This window comes from Scyliorhinus torazame, chromosome 6 (assembly GCF_047496885.1).
Source record: "Scyliorhinus torazame isolate Kashiwa2021f chromosome 6, sScyTor2.1, whole genome shotgun sequence".
Taxonomy (NCBI): domain Eukaryota; kingdom Metazoa; phylum Chordata; class Chondrichthyes; order Carcharhiniformes; family Scyliorhinidae; genus Scyliorhinus; species Scyliorhinus torazame.
In genome coordinates, this window is record NC_092712.1 from 267,270,971 (window position 1) to 267,283,501 (window position 12,531).

General features: G+C 46.7%; 1 protein-coding gene across 2 annotated transcripts in view; it reads left to right on the plus strand.

Annotated features, from left to right (window-relative positions):
* Positions 1 to 12,531, plus strand: part of cap2 (cyclase associated actin cytoskeleton regulatory protein 2) — a 354,457-nt gene that overhangs the window by 223,148 nt on the left and 118,778 nt on the right. For both annotated transcript variants that reach the window (XM_072509676.1, XM_072509677.1), the window contains exons 5-6: positions 7,981 to 8,124; positions 10,727 to 10,812. In XM_072509676.1, the coding sequence (XP_072365777.1) occupies positions 7,981 to 8,124; positions 10,727 to 10,812 (230 nt within the window). The remainder of the gene's footprint in view (positions 1 to 7,980; positions 8,125 to 10,726; positions 10,813 to 12,531) is intronic.

Consider the following 12,531-nt stretch of genomic DNA (forward strand, 5'->3'; position numbering starts at 1 on the left):
GTTCTGTAACACATGCGTACCAGATGACTCTGGTTCCTCGTCATGTCTGTCTGGCTAAATTTGAAAATTTGTAATCTGTACCCATTATCCTTGATGAATGTACCCTAACAGTTTGATTACCATGTTGCAAAATAATTGTTTTGCCATCTATGCCTATGATCTTCCCTGGGCCTTTCCATTCATTAGAATTGTCTCTCTATAGTACACCATGCCTCCTTGCGGAAAAACGGCATCTGATGGCCGTACGTTATGTCTTAAAGCTCTGCGAATTCTTTCAGAGATTCTGCTTCCAAAAAAGCTTTTCAACTGCTATGTAATGCATTTAAATGTTCAGCAAAACCAGAGTTAATTGTCGTCCCCTCCCAAGCTGGAGGCTTGTCATCCAAAATGGACGGAATTTTAGGATTTCTACCAAACACTAATTGATAAGGACTATAGCCCCCAACCATCTGCAATGAATTATTTGCATGTACTGCCTATGCTGAAGCTGAATCTAGCCTGCAATTTGGTCGATCTGCCAAAATTTTCCAAAGCATGTCATCGATGACAGCATGATTTCTTTCATAGACACCATTACTAAATGGGCTTTCTGCAGCCGTATTCATAACTCTGATATTCATGTTTTCACAAATATCCCTAAACTCATCATTAGCAAATTCTCCCCCATTGTCCGTAAGGAATTTTGCCGGTGGACCCATTCCTGTCCCTATCCATTTTTCCACGATTTGATCCAGAATTACTCTCTTTTCTTTACTTTGTACAATCGTTGATTGACTAAATCTGGTTGCTAAATCTACACAATGCAAAATCAATATATTGTTTGCTTTATCCCAGATCTTAAGGTCCATGGCCACAATGTCGTTAAAATCCCTGACCAAAGGTAGGGTTACTATCGGTCGTGCTGGTGTCCTTCTGTACTTCCTACAAACTTCACAGTGGTCACTAACCTGTTCTATCAGTTTAGTATAGTCGCCATCCTTTATCTCTGCATCCTTTAATAAACGTTTCAGCCTCAGAGGAGACGGATGTGCAAATTGCCTATGCAGTTTTAATACCACAAGCTTTTTATCAGCTAAAGTCCCATTTTCAACTGCCATTAACACATCCTTAACCACTCTACTTGAAAAATGATTTGTCTGTAATTGAATACAATAGTGTCCCGACTGTGTAAATTGTAAGTCCACAGTCTTTCCAAAAACTGTTGCCTTATCCTGTTCCATATCCAGTTTCATGTGTGCTTTCTTCATCGATGGTCTGCTCAGAAGCAAAGGTACCTCACTTGATACAACATCCGTGCTAATGAAATGATTCACTCCGGCAATATTGCAGGAGATCACCACTCTTTTCAGCGACTTCAGAGTATTATCATCCCCAAACCTGAAACTTGTGGAACTTTCAAATTCCTTAACCTTGTTATAATTTTCAGCATTCAAAGAGTCCAGGTAACATTTTAACCAGTCAATTCCACACACAGTAGATGTGCAGCCACTGTCCAATACAGCACAGTTGAAGGATTCTGCAACCAACACCCTCATTACCGGCATAAAACCGTTTGTCAATAGGACAATGCCTTCTTTCTGGTCACTATCTTTTTCCTCTTCTGACTCTTCCGTGTCATGTGTGGCTTCAAACACTCTATCATAACGAGTTGGACAGTTGAAAGCATAATGGTATTGAGAGTCACATCGAAAACATCGATTTATCATGCCCCGTGCATTTCTGGGGTTCATCTTCCTATTGTAGGTTCTAACTGGGTTTCTGTCTTCATAATTTCCATGTCTCGGTCTCCAACTATAGTCTTGAGCCCTGTTCGTAGACATACAATTTCGCCATCCTGTTACTAGTGTATCTTCCATATTCTGCCTTATTGCAGGCTGACCTATTTGGGTCATCAGAGCCATCGGAATCGAATGTCTCCCCAGAAACTTTTGTAAAGCTTTTGTCATCTGTTCGAATAAGGTATCCTTATCAGTAAACTGAACTCCTGTCAAAACCAGGAGCCTAACCATGTTGCTCACTCTAGCACAGTCAAATAATTTAAAGGCCAACACAGACTGTGGAAATTCCAGATTGTGTTTCTGCAGCCTTTTATATAGTCTGCCAAATTCCATGGCGATATCCTCCATTTTCCGGAACTTATCAAAATCTGGCCATGCTTCATACGCACTTAACAAGTCATCTTTCTTATAAATCTTATCCATATAATGTAATAAAGTCTCCAGACCTTCTTCTGAGTCTAACTCTTCCAATTCCAGCTCAGAAAGCACTTTGTTTCGGATTTTACTGCCATATGGTAAAGAAAGAGCCAATGCCATACCTTGTTTTCTCTTTCCCAAAGCAGTTACCTTAGTCCACATAACTACTGCACTACTCCATTGGTTGTACGATTCCCTTTCAGAAAATAAGGGAGGATAATCATATCCAGCCATCTTTATCCTCGGTTCAGCCATATATCCCTTTTTTTTTTCTCCTTTCTCACTCACTCCTTGGTTTGATCTGGAAATGTTGTATCTTTCAACCCTTCACATTTACACAGCAACCATCCTCTGCTACCAATTGTTAGACGTTTTAGTTGCTGTGATATGAAGAGTCTAAAGTTCTGTTCCTTTTTCACAAACACACATTTATTTCATTCCAACAGCCTTTGCACAAAATTCTAACTATACATCACCTGACAGAGGCCACCTGAAGCCCCTTTACATATCAGTGTCAATTAATGGATACTTAACATAAATGAGACAACTAATTGCAATGTCTCTTAACCCATTACTTAACACTGCCCTTACCTAAAACCTATCCCCTGGTCATTGATCCCTTCACCATGGGAAAAGGTTTCTTCCTGTCCACTCTGTGCCTCTCATAATTTTATACAACTCTAGCATGACCCCCTCAGTCTCCTCTGCTCCCAGGAAAACAATCCAAGTCTTTCCAATCTCTCTTCAGAACTAAAACTCTCCAGTACATTCTGGTAAATCTCATCTGCAGCCTTTCCAGTACGATCACATCCCTCCTATAATGTGGATTCCTGAACTGCACACATTACTATAGCTGTGGCCTAACCAAAGCTTTATACAGTTTCAGCATAACTTCCCTGCTCTTGAACTCTATGCCTCTGCTATTAAAGGCAAGTATACCATATGCCTTCTTAACCACTGTATCAACCTGCTCTGCTACCTGAAGGAAATGGTGTACATGCACACCAAGGTTGTAGGTGCTTCCCAGGGTCCTGCCGTTTATCACATATTCCCTTGCGGTGTTTGTCCTGCCCAAGCGCACCACCTCACAATTATCCGCATTGAGTTCCATTTTCCACTGATCAGCCCGTCAATATCCTCCTGTACTCCAAGGCTATCCTCCTTACTATTTACCACCCCACCAATTTTCTTACCATCTGCGAACTTACTGATCAACCCTCCTACATTCATATCAAAATCATTTATATAAACCACAAACAGCAAGGACCCCAACACTGATCCCTCCGGGACCCTGCTGGACACAGGCTTGCAGTCAGAAAAACACTCTTGACCTGACCCTCTGCTTCCTGCCACTCAGCCAATTTTGGAACCAATTTGCCAAATCCCCTTGGATCCCATGGGCTCTTACCTTCGCTATCAGTCTCCCATGGGGGACCTTATCAAAAGCCTTTCTGAAGTCCAAGTAAACGATGTCAACTGCATTTCCCTCATCTACACACCTGGTCACCTCTTCGAAAAACTCAATCAAGTTGTCAGACATGACCTCCCCTTAACAAAGCCATGCTGACTGATCTTGATTAATCCTTGCCTCTCCAAATACAGATTAATTCTCTCAGAATTGCTTCCAATGGTCTCTCCACCACTGAGGTTAGACTGACTGGCCTGTAGTTTCCTGATTTATTCCTTCCTCCCTTCTTGAATAATAGTACCACAGGGGCAATCCTCCAGTCCTCCGGCGTCTCTGCTGTGGCCAGAGAGGAATTGAAAATTATTGCTCGCGCCCCTGCTATTTTCCTTCCTTGCCTCACTCAACAGCCTGGGATATATTTAATCTGGCCCTGGAGATTTGTCTACTTTTAAATCTGCCAGACCACTCAGAATCTCCTCTCTGACTTTGTTAATCTCTTTAATTTTATTACGGTCCTTCGCCCTGATTTCTATACTCATACTGTCCCTCTCATGATTGAACACTGACTCAAAATATTCATTTAGAACCGTACCTACAGCTTTCGGCTCCAAGCATAAATTACCACTATGGTCCTAAATGGGCCCTTCTCTTTCCCTAGCTTTAAAAAATATATATTTTTTCCAAACACAGTTAGATACAAACAATAAATAACACCTCAACATAAACATGTTGCACGCAGTTTGTAAAATCTTTCCTTGTTTTTCAACACTCCCCCCCCCCCTTCCCCACTGGCAACAAACAAGTCTGTGGGGACCTGTTTGGGCTACAGTTGGAGGAGGTCAGTTCTCCCCTGGTCGAGGCAAGGGAAAAATGGGAGGGGGAACTATACACAGAAATAGAGGGAGGGCTTTGGATCGAAGCACCGCAAAGGGCGAATTCCACCTCCACATGTGCAGGACTCAGCCTAACGTAGCTAAAGTTGGTGCACAGAGCTCACCTAACCAGAACCCAAACGAGTAGGTTCTTTCCGGAGGTGGATGTCATGTATGAACGATTCCAGGGAGGCCCGGCCGACCACACCCACATGTTCTGGGCCTTCCCAGATTTGTCGGGTACTGGACCTTTTTTGAGGCAATGTCCATGGTTGTGGGTGTGAGGATGGAGACTTGCCCAAAGGTGGCGGTCTTCGGGGTCTCAGACCAGCCAGAACTCTTCATGGGGAGGGGGGAGCGACGCCCTAGTCTTTACCTCTCTGATCGCTCGCCGGAGAATCCGGCTCGGCTATCAGCAGCAAAATTGTAGTCAGCCACAATCTGTAACCGCATGTCCCGGCATCTCCCACTCTACCACCAAGCCAGGGGATATACCCTGCTTCAATGAGGAGTGCAGGAGGGCATGACAGAAGCAACACCAGGCAAACTGAAAAGTGAGGTGTCAATCTACTGAAGCTACACCACAGGAATGCTTGCTTGCCAAAAACGCAGCAAGTTATAGACAGTGCTAAATTATACCACAACCAACGGATCAGATATAGGCTCTGCAATCTTGCCACATCCTGTTGTGAATGATGGTAGACAACTAAATAACTCACTGGAGGAGGAGGCTCCACAAATATCCCCATCCTCAATGATGGAGGAGCCCAGCACATCAGTGCAAAAGACAAGGCTGAAGGAGTCACAATAATCTTCAGCCAGAAGTGCCGAGTGGATGATCGACCTTGGTCTCCTCCTGTGGACTCCAACATCACATATGCCAGTCTTTAGCCAATTCGGTTCACCCCAGGTGAAAGCAAGAAACGGCTGAAGGCACTGGATACTGAAAAGGCTATGGGCCTTGACAATATTCCGACATTAGTACTGAAGACTTGCCCCGCTCCTAGCCAAGCTGTTCCAGGACAGCTACGATGTAGAAAATTGTCCAGGTATGTTCTCATCATCATAGAATCAAAGAATATATTCTCATCATCATAGAATCCTTACAGTGCAGAAGGAGGCTATTCGGGCCATCGAGTCATCCCCGGCCCTTCGAATGAGCACACTAACTATGTCTATTCCCCCCTCCCTCCCGTCCTATCCCTGTAACGTCATAACCTAACCTACACATCCCTGGACACTAAGGGGCATTTGAGCATGGCAAATCTACCAAACCTGCACATCTTTGGACTGTGGGAGGAAACAGAAACACCCGGAGGAAACCCATGCAGACATGGGGAGAACGTACAAACTCCACTCAGCCAGTAACCCAAGGCCAGAAATGAACCTGGGCCCCCGGCGCTCAGGAAGCAGTGCTAACCACTGTGCCACCACGCCGCCTTTAGTTCTGTCAAGTGCACAAAATGCAAGGCAAATCCAACTCGGCCAGTTAGCGCCCTATCAGTTTATTCTCAGTCATCGGTAAAGTGATAGAAGGGGCATCAAGCGGCACTTATTTATCAGTAACCTCACTGAAGCTTGGGTTCTGCCAAGGTCCCTCAGCTTCTGACCTTACTACAACCTTGGTTTAAACATGGCCAAAAGAGCTGAACTTCAGAGATGGCTCCTTAGGCAGCACCGTCCGAACCCACGTCCACTACCATCTAGAAGGACAAGGGCAGCAGATACATGGGAACACCACACATTGAGGTTCCCCTCCAAATCACTCACAATCCTGACTTTGAAATGTTTCACCATTCCTGCACTGTGGTTGGGTCAAATCCTGGAACTCCCTCCTTAACAGCATTGTGGGTTTATCTACACCAGATGAATTGTAGTGGTACAAGAAGGCAACTTGCCACCACCTTCTCAAGGGTATTTACAGGGCAGCACGGTGGCACAGTGGTTAGCACTGCTGCCTCACAGCACCAGAGACCCAGGTTCAATTCCAGTTTTGGTGGATTGTCTGTGTGAAATTTGCACTTTCTTCCCATTTCTGTGTGGGTTTCCCCCGGGTGCTCCAATTTCCTCCCACAGACCAAGCATGAGCAGGTTAGATGGATTGGTCATGATAAAATTGCCCCTTGATGTGCAGGTAAGGTGGGATTACAGGGATATGGTGTGAAATGGGCCTAGGTAGAATACTCTTTCAGAGGGCTGCTGCAGACTTGATGGGCTTGAATGGCTTCCTTCTGTACTGTAAGGATTCTATGATTTATGGATGGGCAACAAATACTGGCCTAGCCAGTGAAGTCCGCATCCTGTAAAGAGGAATTTTAAAAAACACATTCACCATGTGCAAGTATCCAGGCATCCTTCACCTCTCTGAGGCATTGGCACAACCCCCCCCCCCCCCCCCCCGCAACACCTCTCAGGCATCAGTCTTCCCCCCCACAATGCCTAAGGAGACATTTGTTACATCACCGGCTAAGGGTGGGAAAATTTGGGAAACAAGATCTCCCTGGTGAAAATCCTGTTTACCGACTCTTGCAAAATTCTGGCCCAGTGTCACCTCCCGCACTCAACCCAGCTCATATGGGAATAGCAGCAATTTCATCATTTGCAATTTTAATGTCTGTTCTCCAAAATGGCCAAAACCGGGAGCGAGATTCTCCACTCCCGCGCTGGTTGGGAGAATCGCCTGGGCCGCCAAAATATCCCGGGACGCCGGTCCGACGCCCTCCCGCGATTATCCCAAGCGGCGGGAACGGCCCCGTCGAGTTCCGCAGGCCGGAGAATCGCCGGAGACACCCAAAATGGCGATTCTCCGGCACCCCCGCTATTCTCAGGCCCGGATGGGCTGAGTGGCCAGGCCAAAACGGCGGGTTCCCCCCGGCGCCGTCCACACCTGGTCGCTGCCGTCGGGAACAGCGCGGGAACGCTGGGGGGGGGGGGCGGCCTGCGGGGGGGGCGAGGGGGGATCCTGCACCGGGGGGTACCTCAAATGTGGGATGGCCCGCGATCGGTGCCCACCGATCGTCGGGCCGTCCTCTCTGAAGGAGGACCTCCTTCCTTCCGCGGCCCCACAAGATCCGTCGCCATCTTGTTGCGGGGCGGACTCAGAGGACGGCAACCACGCATGCGCGGGTGACGCCAGTTATGCGGTGCCGGCCGCGTCATCTATGCAGCGCCGCCTTTACGCGACGACAAGGCCTGGCGCGTGTAGATGACGCGGCCCCGATCCTAGCCCATTGTCGGGGCCTGAATCGGTCGGGATCGGGGCCGTTTTGCGCCGTCGTGAACCTCGACGGCGTTCACGATGGCGTGGGCACTTCGGCGCGGGAGTGGAGAATCCCGCCCCTAAAGTGCCAAAATATTAACAGGAAACTCTATTAATTTGCATTGAATATGTACACACAAGGATATGTAAGACACAGGTACCTGTAAAATGCAGGTCAGACACATGTTAAATCAGCTCCATTGTATCTTACAATTTATTAACATTTTATTTTGTTTGCTCTCCCAGAATGAGATGAATGCACTTCTCAAACCCATATCTGACAGAATTCAGGAGATCCAGAACTTCCGGGAGAAGAACCGTGGCAGCAAGTTATTCAACCACCTGTCAGCTGTTAGCGAGAGTATCTCAGCACTGGGGTGGGTTGCAGTGGTAAGTGGAAAGATTTGCCATTGAATGAATACAGCAGTTTTATTGGGTGATGTTCAGAGGCTCTGAGCTCCAGCATGGTAGATAGTAGCTATCTCCCTCTCTCGTCCATCAGTGCTTTGCTCATGCTAGATCAATCTGTGTCCAGCTATGCATGACTTTTTTAAAAAAAAAATAATGCTTTTAAGTCAATTTAAGAAACCTTATGAGTGCTTTAAAATAGAGAACCAAATCTCAGTAGCTTCCCACATTACAATAACAAAACTCAAGTTGTCCACAACCCTGAAATCAGATTTCAGACTTAAGACTAGTGCACGGATTGTGTTTCTATTGCAAATGTTGTCCTGACTTCAGTGCTGGGATTAGAAGGAAAGGAGTAGGCCATTCAGCTCCTCAAGCCTGTTTTGCCATTCCATTAGACCATGCGTAATCTGTATTTCAACTCCATTTTCCCATTATTAATAAACTTTCATAACATAATTCTATGAATTTCTGTTTTGAAATTTCACCCAGCCTCTGCGGGAGAGAGTTGCAGATTTCCACTATATGTTCCAGCTTCACAGTCTGACCCTCAGGCTCAGTCAGTTTGTTTTTATTTTCACTCTGAATCCTTACATGCCATTTTGTCCTATTTGAATACTGTGAAGCTAGATGTTTGGAATGGGCTGTTTTTACCATAATTGCCTCACTGGTGGATAAATCCTAAATCAGAACAAAATCTGTTGATGTGAACAACTTGAAAATTAATGGGAATTCAGGGCCACAGAGGGTCCCGTGGTGCACACCTATACAGCCCATAATAACACACAAGTTTGCTCCAGTGTTGTATGTGATATTTTTCTTTTTTGCTTTTATTCGTGAAGGGTGTCAGTGCTAGTCCCCAGAATTGTGTTTTTGTCACTTAGTTTAAGTGCTTGAATGTTTGGGCCAGTCCAGAATGTGTGGCGATCAGTGGTTCCACTGCAACCACCTTGGACCTGCCCTTCAGCCCCAACCTCAAATGAATCTTATTCCCAACCAGAAGATGGACATCCAACCCTGTAATGCACCAAGGTGAAACTTGTGGGTGTCCTTCCCGTTGGCTACCTGCCTCTGACCTATCAGCGATTTTATGGGTGGGATTGGTATCGTGAGGTGCCGCTATCCTTCTTGATTGGGTCCCCCACCAAAAGTCGGCTTTGCATACAGGACCTACTACCCTCACATGCGACGATGCCCCCCCCCCCCCCCCCCCCCCAACCCTCGTGACCCTGTTTACAGTGACATCGAGACATTCTTGGTAATTTGTTTTGTGGGACTCTAGTCTCAGCATTGGCCACTGCACCCAAAGAGATTAGCTGGCAACATTCTGAGGCAAGACTTCCTCCCCAGATGGGTTCAAAAGACTTGCCCTGAGCCACTTAATGCCCCTTGAGTGTGAAATGGCTGCAGGGCAGTTGTCAGGAGTGGGATACAAATGCCTGCTGACATTTCTGGGCGGCATGGCAGGAAATCCCTGCTGTCCAAAAGATTTTGCCCACTGTTTCTGAAACACACTTTGTGTAGGATCCTTCAGGCCATCAGACAGAGGAGATTAACATGCTACCACTCTGGATTGAAATTGAATCCATATTTCAGAGCTGAAAGGCAACTGTCCACCTCTTTGTACCACTGTGTCCCCTTCTACTGTACATAATGCAGCAACAGAAGAAAGTCTACATTGAGCTAACCTATTCTGGAATAGTGGAAAAGGCCATTTAGGGTGGATAGTGGTAGATGAGTGACATTACAAGATGGCTGTCAAAGAAAACAATTGTCATTGATGTGGGCCTATTGTAAATGGCAGCTATGGAATTTGAGGGACTGGGTAAACAATTCTCTTGAGAATGCTATACCCATGCTGTCTTACTAAATATTCCTTCTCATAATGAGAGTTTGAGGAATTAATTATCTTCCAACTAAATGATACCATATAAGTTGAAAAAGATGGAGTTACATTTAGTGTCCTGCTTATCAGAATATAAAATCTTCAGTGGGACAGTTTAGGAACTCCAAGATGATGCTAGCATATGAAAAGCATTTATCCTGCTTTATCAAAAATCCTGGCATTTCAGTTTTCCACTCTGCTCATGTTGCCTTCTGATACAGTAAGGTGCAACTCATGACTCTGTCCTACCATTTGTAATGTAGCTGTCAAGGGCGTTCAGTTATTATGTTTTAAACATGTCGAGGTAATGTTTTAGGATTATCCATTAAGCTATTAACTTAGTATTGGTTAAGTAACCTATTATGTTTTTAATAATTTGATGTGATCTATTTGTTGGTGGTTATATTACAACTGAAGGAGCTCATTCTTCTTTGGTTTTTAAACAAGATGTGAGCAGATAAAAGGGTGATGGGGAAAGAGCAGGGGAGTGGGAAGAATTGGATAACCTTTTCAAAGAGCCGGTGTAAGCATGATGGACCTGTGCTGTATCGCTCTCTGAAAACATCAAGTCTTTAAGAGGCATGTTGTTAACCGGGTAACGAGTTAATAAACAACTTCTGTTGAATCTAATGTGTCCTTTTTCTCTCCAAATTTCTCCTCTCTGTGCATCCTTCTCTTGATGTTTTGCTGTTAACATAGGCCCCTAAGCCAGGTCCTTATGTCAAGGAGATGAATGACGCAGCCACCTTCTATACTAACAGGGTGTTAAAGGAGTACAAGGACATGTAAGTTTGCCATTCTTGCCCTCCAAACCATATATTTAAATCTGTTGCCTGCATATTCCATATGATATAAAATTGAGAATAAATTCCAAAGAGTCTGAGCCAGTGCATTCTAGTTAGGACTGCCACAAGGATACATGTTTCTTATCAAATCTGGCACAAATTAATTGAAGGTTCTCTTGTTATTCTGCCTCTGCAGATAGTTCAGACAGTGCCCTATTAGGCCCCCCCTCCACCAAAACCCCTACTCCCTCCCTCCCCACCACCCTCCTTTCCCCTCTCTCCCCACCACCCCCCTTCCTTTCCCTTCTGTTGGTACAGAGGCGAGCATATCTGGTCTCTCCAGCGCAAATTTTAGTGCGTGTACCGTTTGTTTTTTAGTATAACTGTGTTGTGAACTGTTTTAATAATCCAAGTATCCTACTCCCCATCCCTGTACGTTGGTACTGAGGGGAGGGTATCCTGTTTCTCCAACACAAAATTAGTGTTTGTATCGTTTGGCTTTGTATATTTTTTTACTGTTTTAATAAAAATATATGGGCCGGTATTCTCCGATAATGGGGCAGTGACCCCACGCTCGCGAAAAACAGGCGCGAATCACTCTGGACTTTCCTGGAGAAAGTCCACAGTGATTCTCCGTTTTGCAGGGGGCTAGCAGGGCCCTGGAGTACTCCTCGCAGCCCCGGCTGCCTATACGGGGCCCTACACATCCGGCTGGGGGCCCGCACAAGCGCGCGGCGGTGGCCCCGCGCAACATGGCGGACCCACACCGCGGACCGGCCCCAACAATATAGCCCCCCCCCCCCCCGAGATTGCGCACGCCCGCTGATCGGTGGCCCCCAATCGTGAGCCTGGCCATCCTGGAAGCCCCCCCCCCCCCGGTGACAGATCTCCCGCCCCCCACCAGGGGTGCCAAGGACTGAGTCCGCAGCCGTCACTCCGAGCTCCCAACGGGTGGAACCATGAGTGAACCACGCCGGCGGGAACTTGGCCAGTTGTCGGCGGATAATCGCAGCAGGGGCCTCCTTCAGTGGCTCCCGACCGGCGCCGCGTTGACCACGCGCGTGCGATTGGCAGCTCGCGGGAGCAGTGTCGGACCCGATCACGGGTCGGACGGCCATCCTCCGCCCCCGTGCCGAGCGCGATTGAGGCTCGGAGAATCCCAGCCATTGTACTCAACATCCCCTTTCTTTATTGTTCACTGCAGTAGGTTGAAAGTTAACATAGCAAATAAATTAAGAATGAAATACTGCAGATGCTGCCATTCTGAAATAAAAAGAGAAAATGGTGGAAACACTTAGCAGGCCAAGCAGCACCTGTGGAGCGATCTGTTTCTATGTGATAGCTTTTTATCCGAAATGATCATCAACCTAAGATGTCAACCACATGATTGTTCCTTTACCGATTCTGTCCAACCAGTGGAGTGTTTCCAGAATATTTTGTTTTTGGTACAAATAATGTTTTGGTCACTTTGGGCGCGATTCTCCAAATTGGAGACTAAGTGTTTGCGCCGTCGTGAACGCCGCTGGAGCGGTTCTCGCCACTCCAGCCTCCCTTCCTGGCGCCAAATTGGCCCCACGCCAACCCGCGCATGCGCGGGCGACTTCTTCAATGCTCCGGGCCCGACGCAACATTGCGCGGGGGTTCTGGGGCCAGAAGCGTAACAAAGTAGGCCCGGGGGGGGGGGGGGGGGGCGGGGGGGGAGGCCAGCCCGCCGATCGG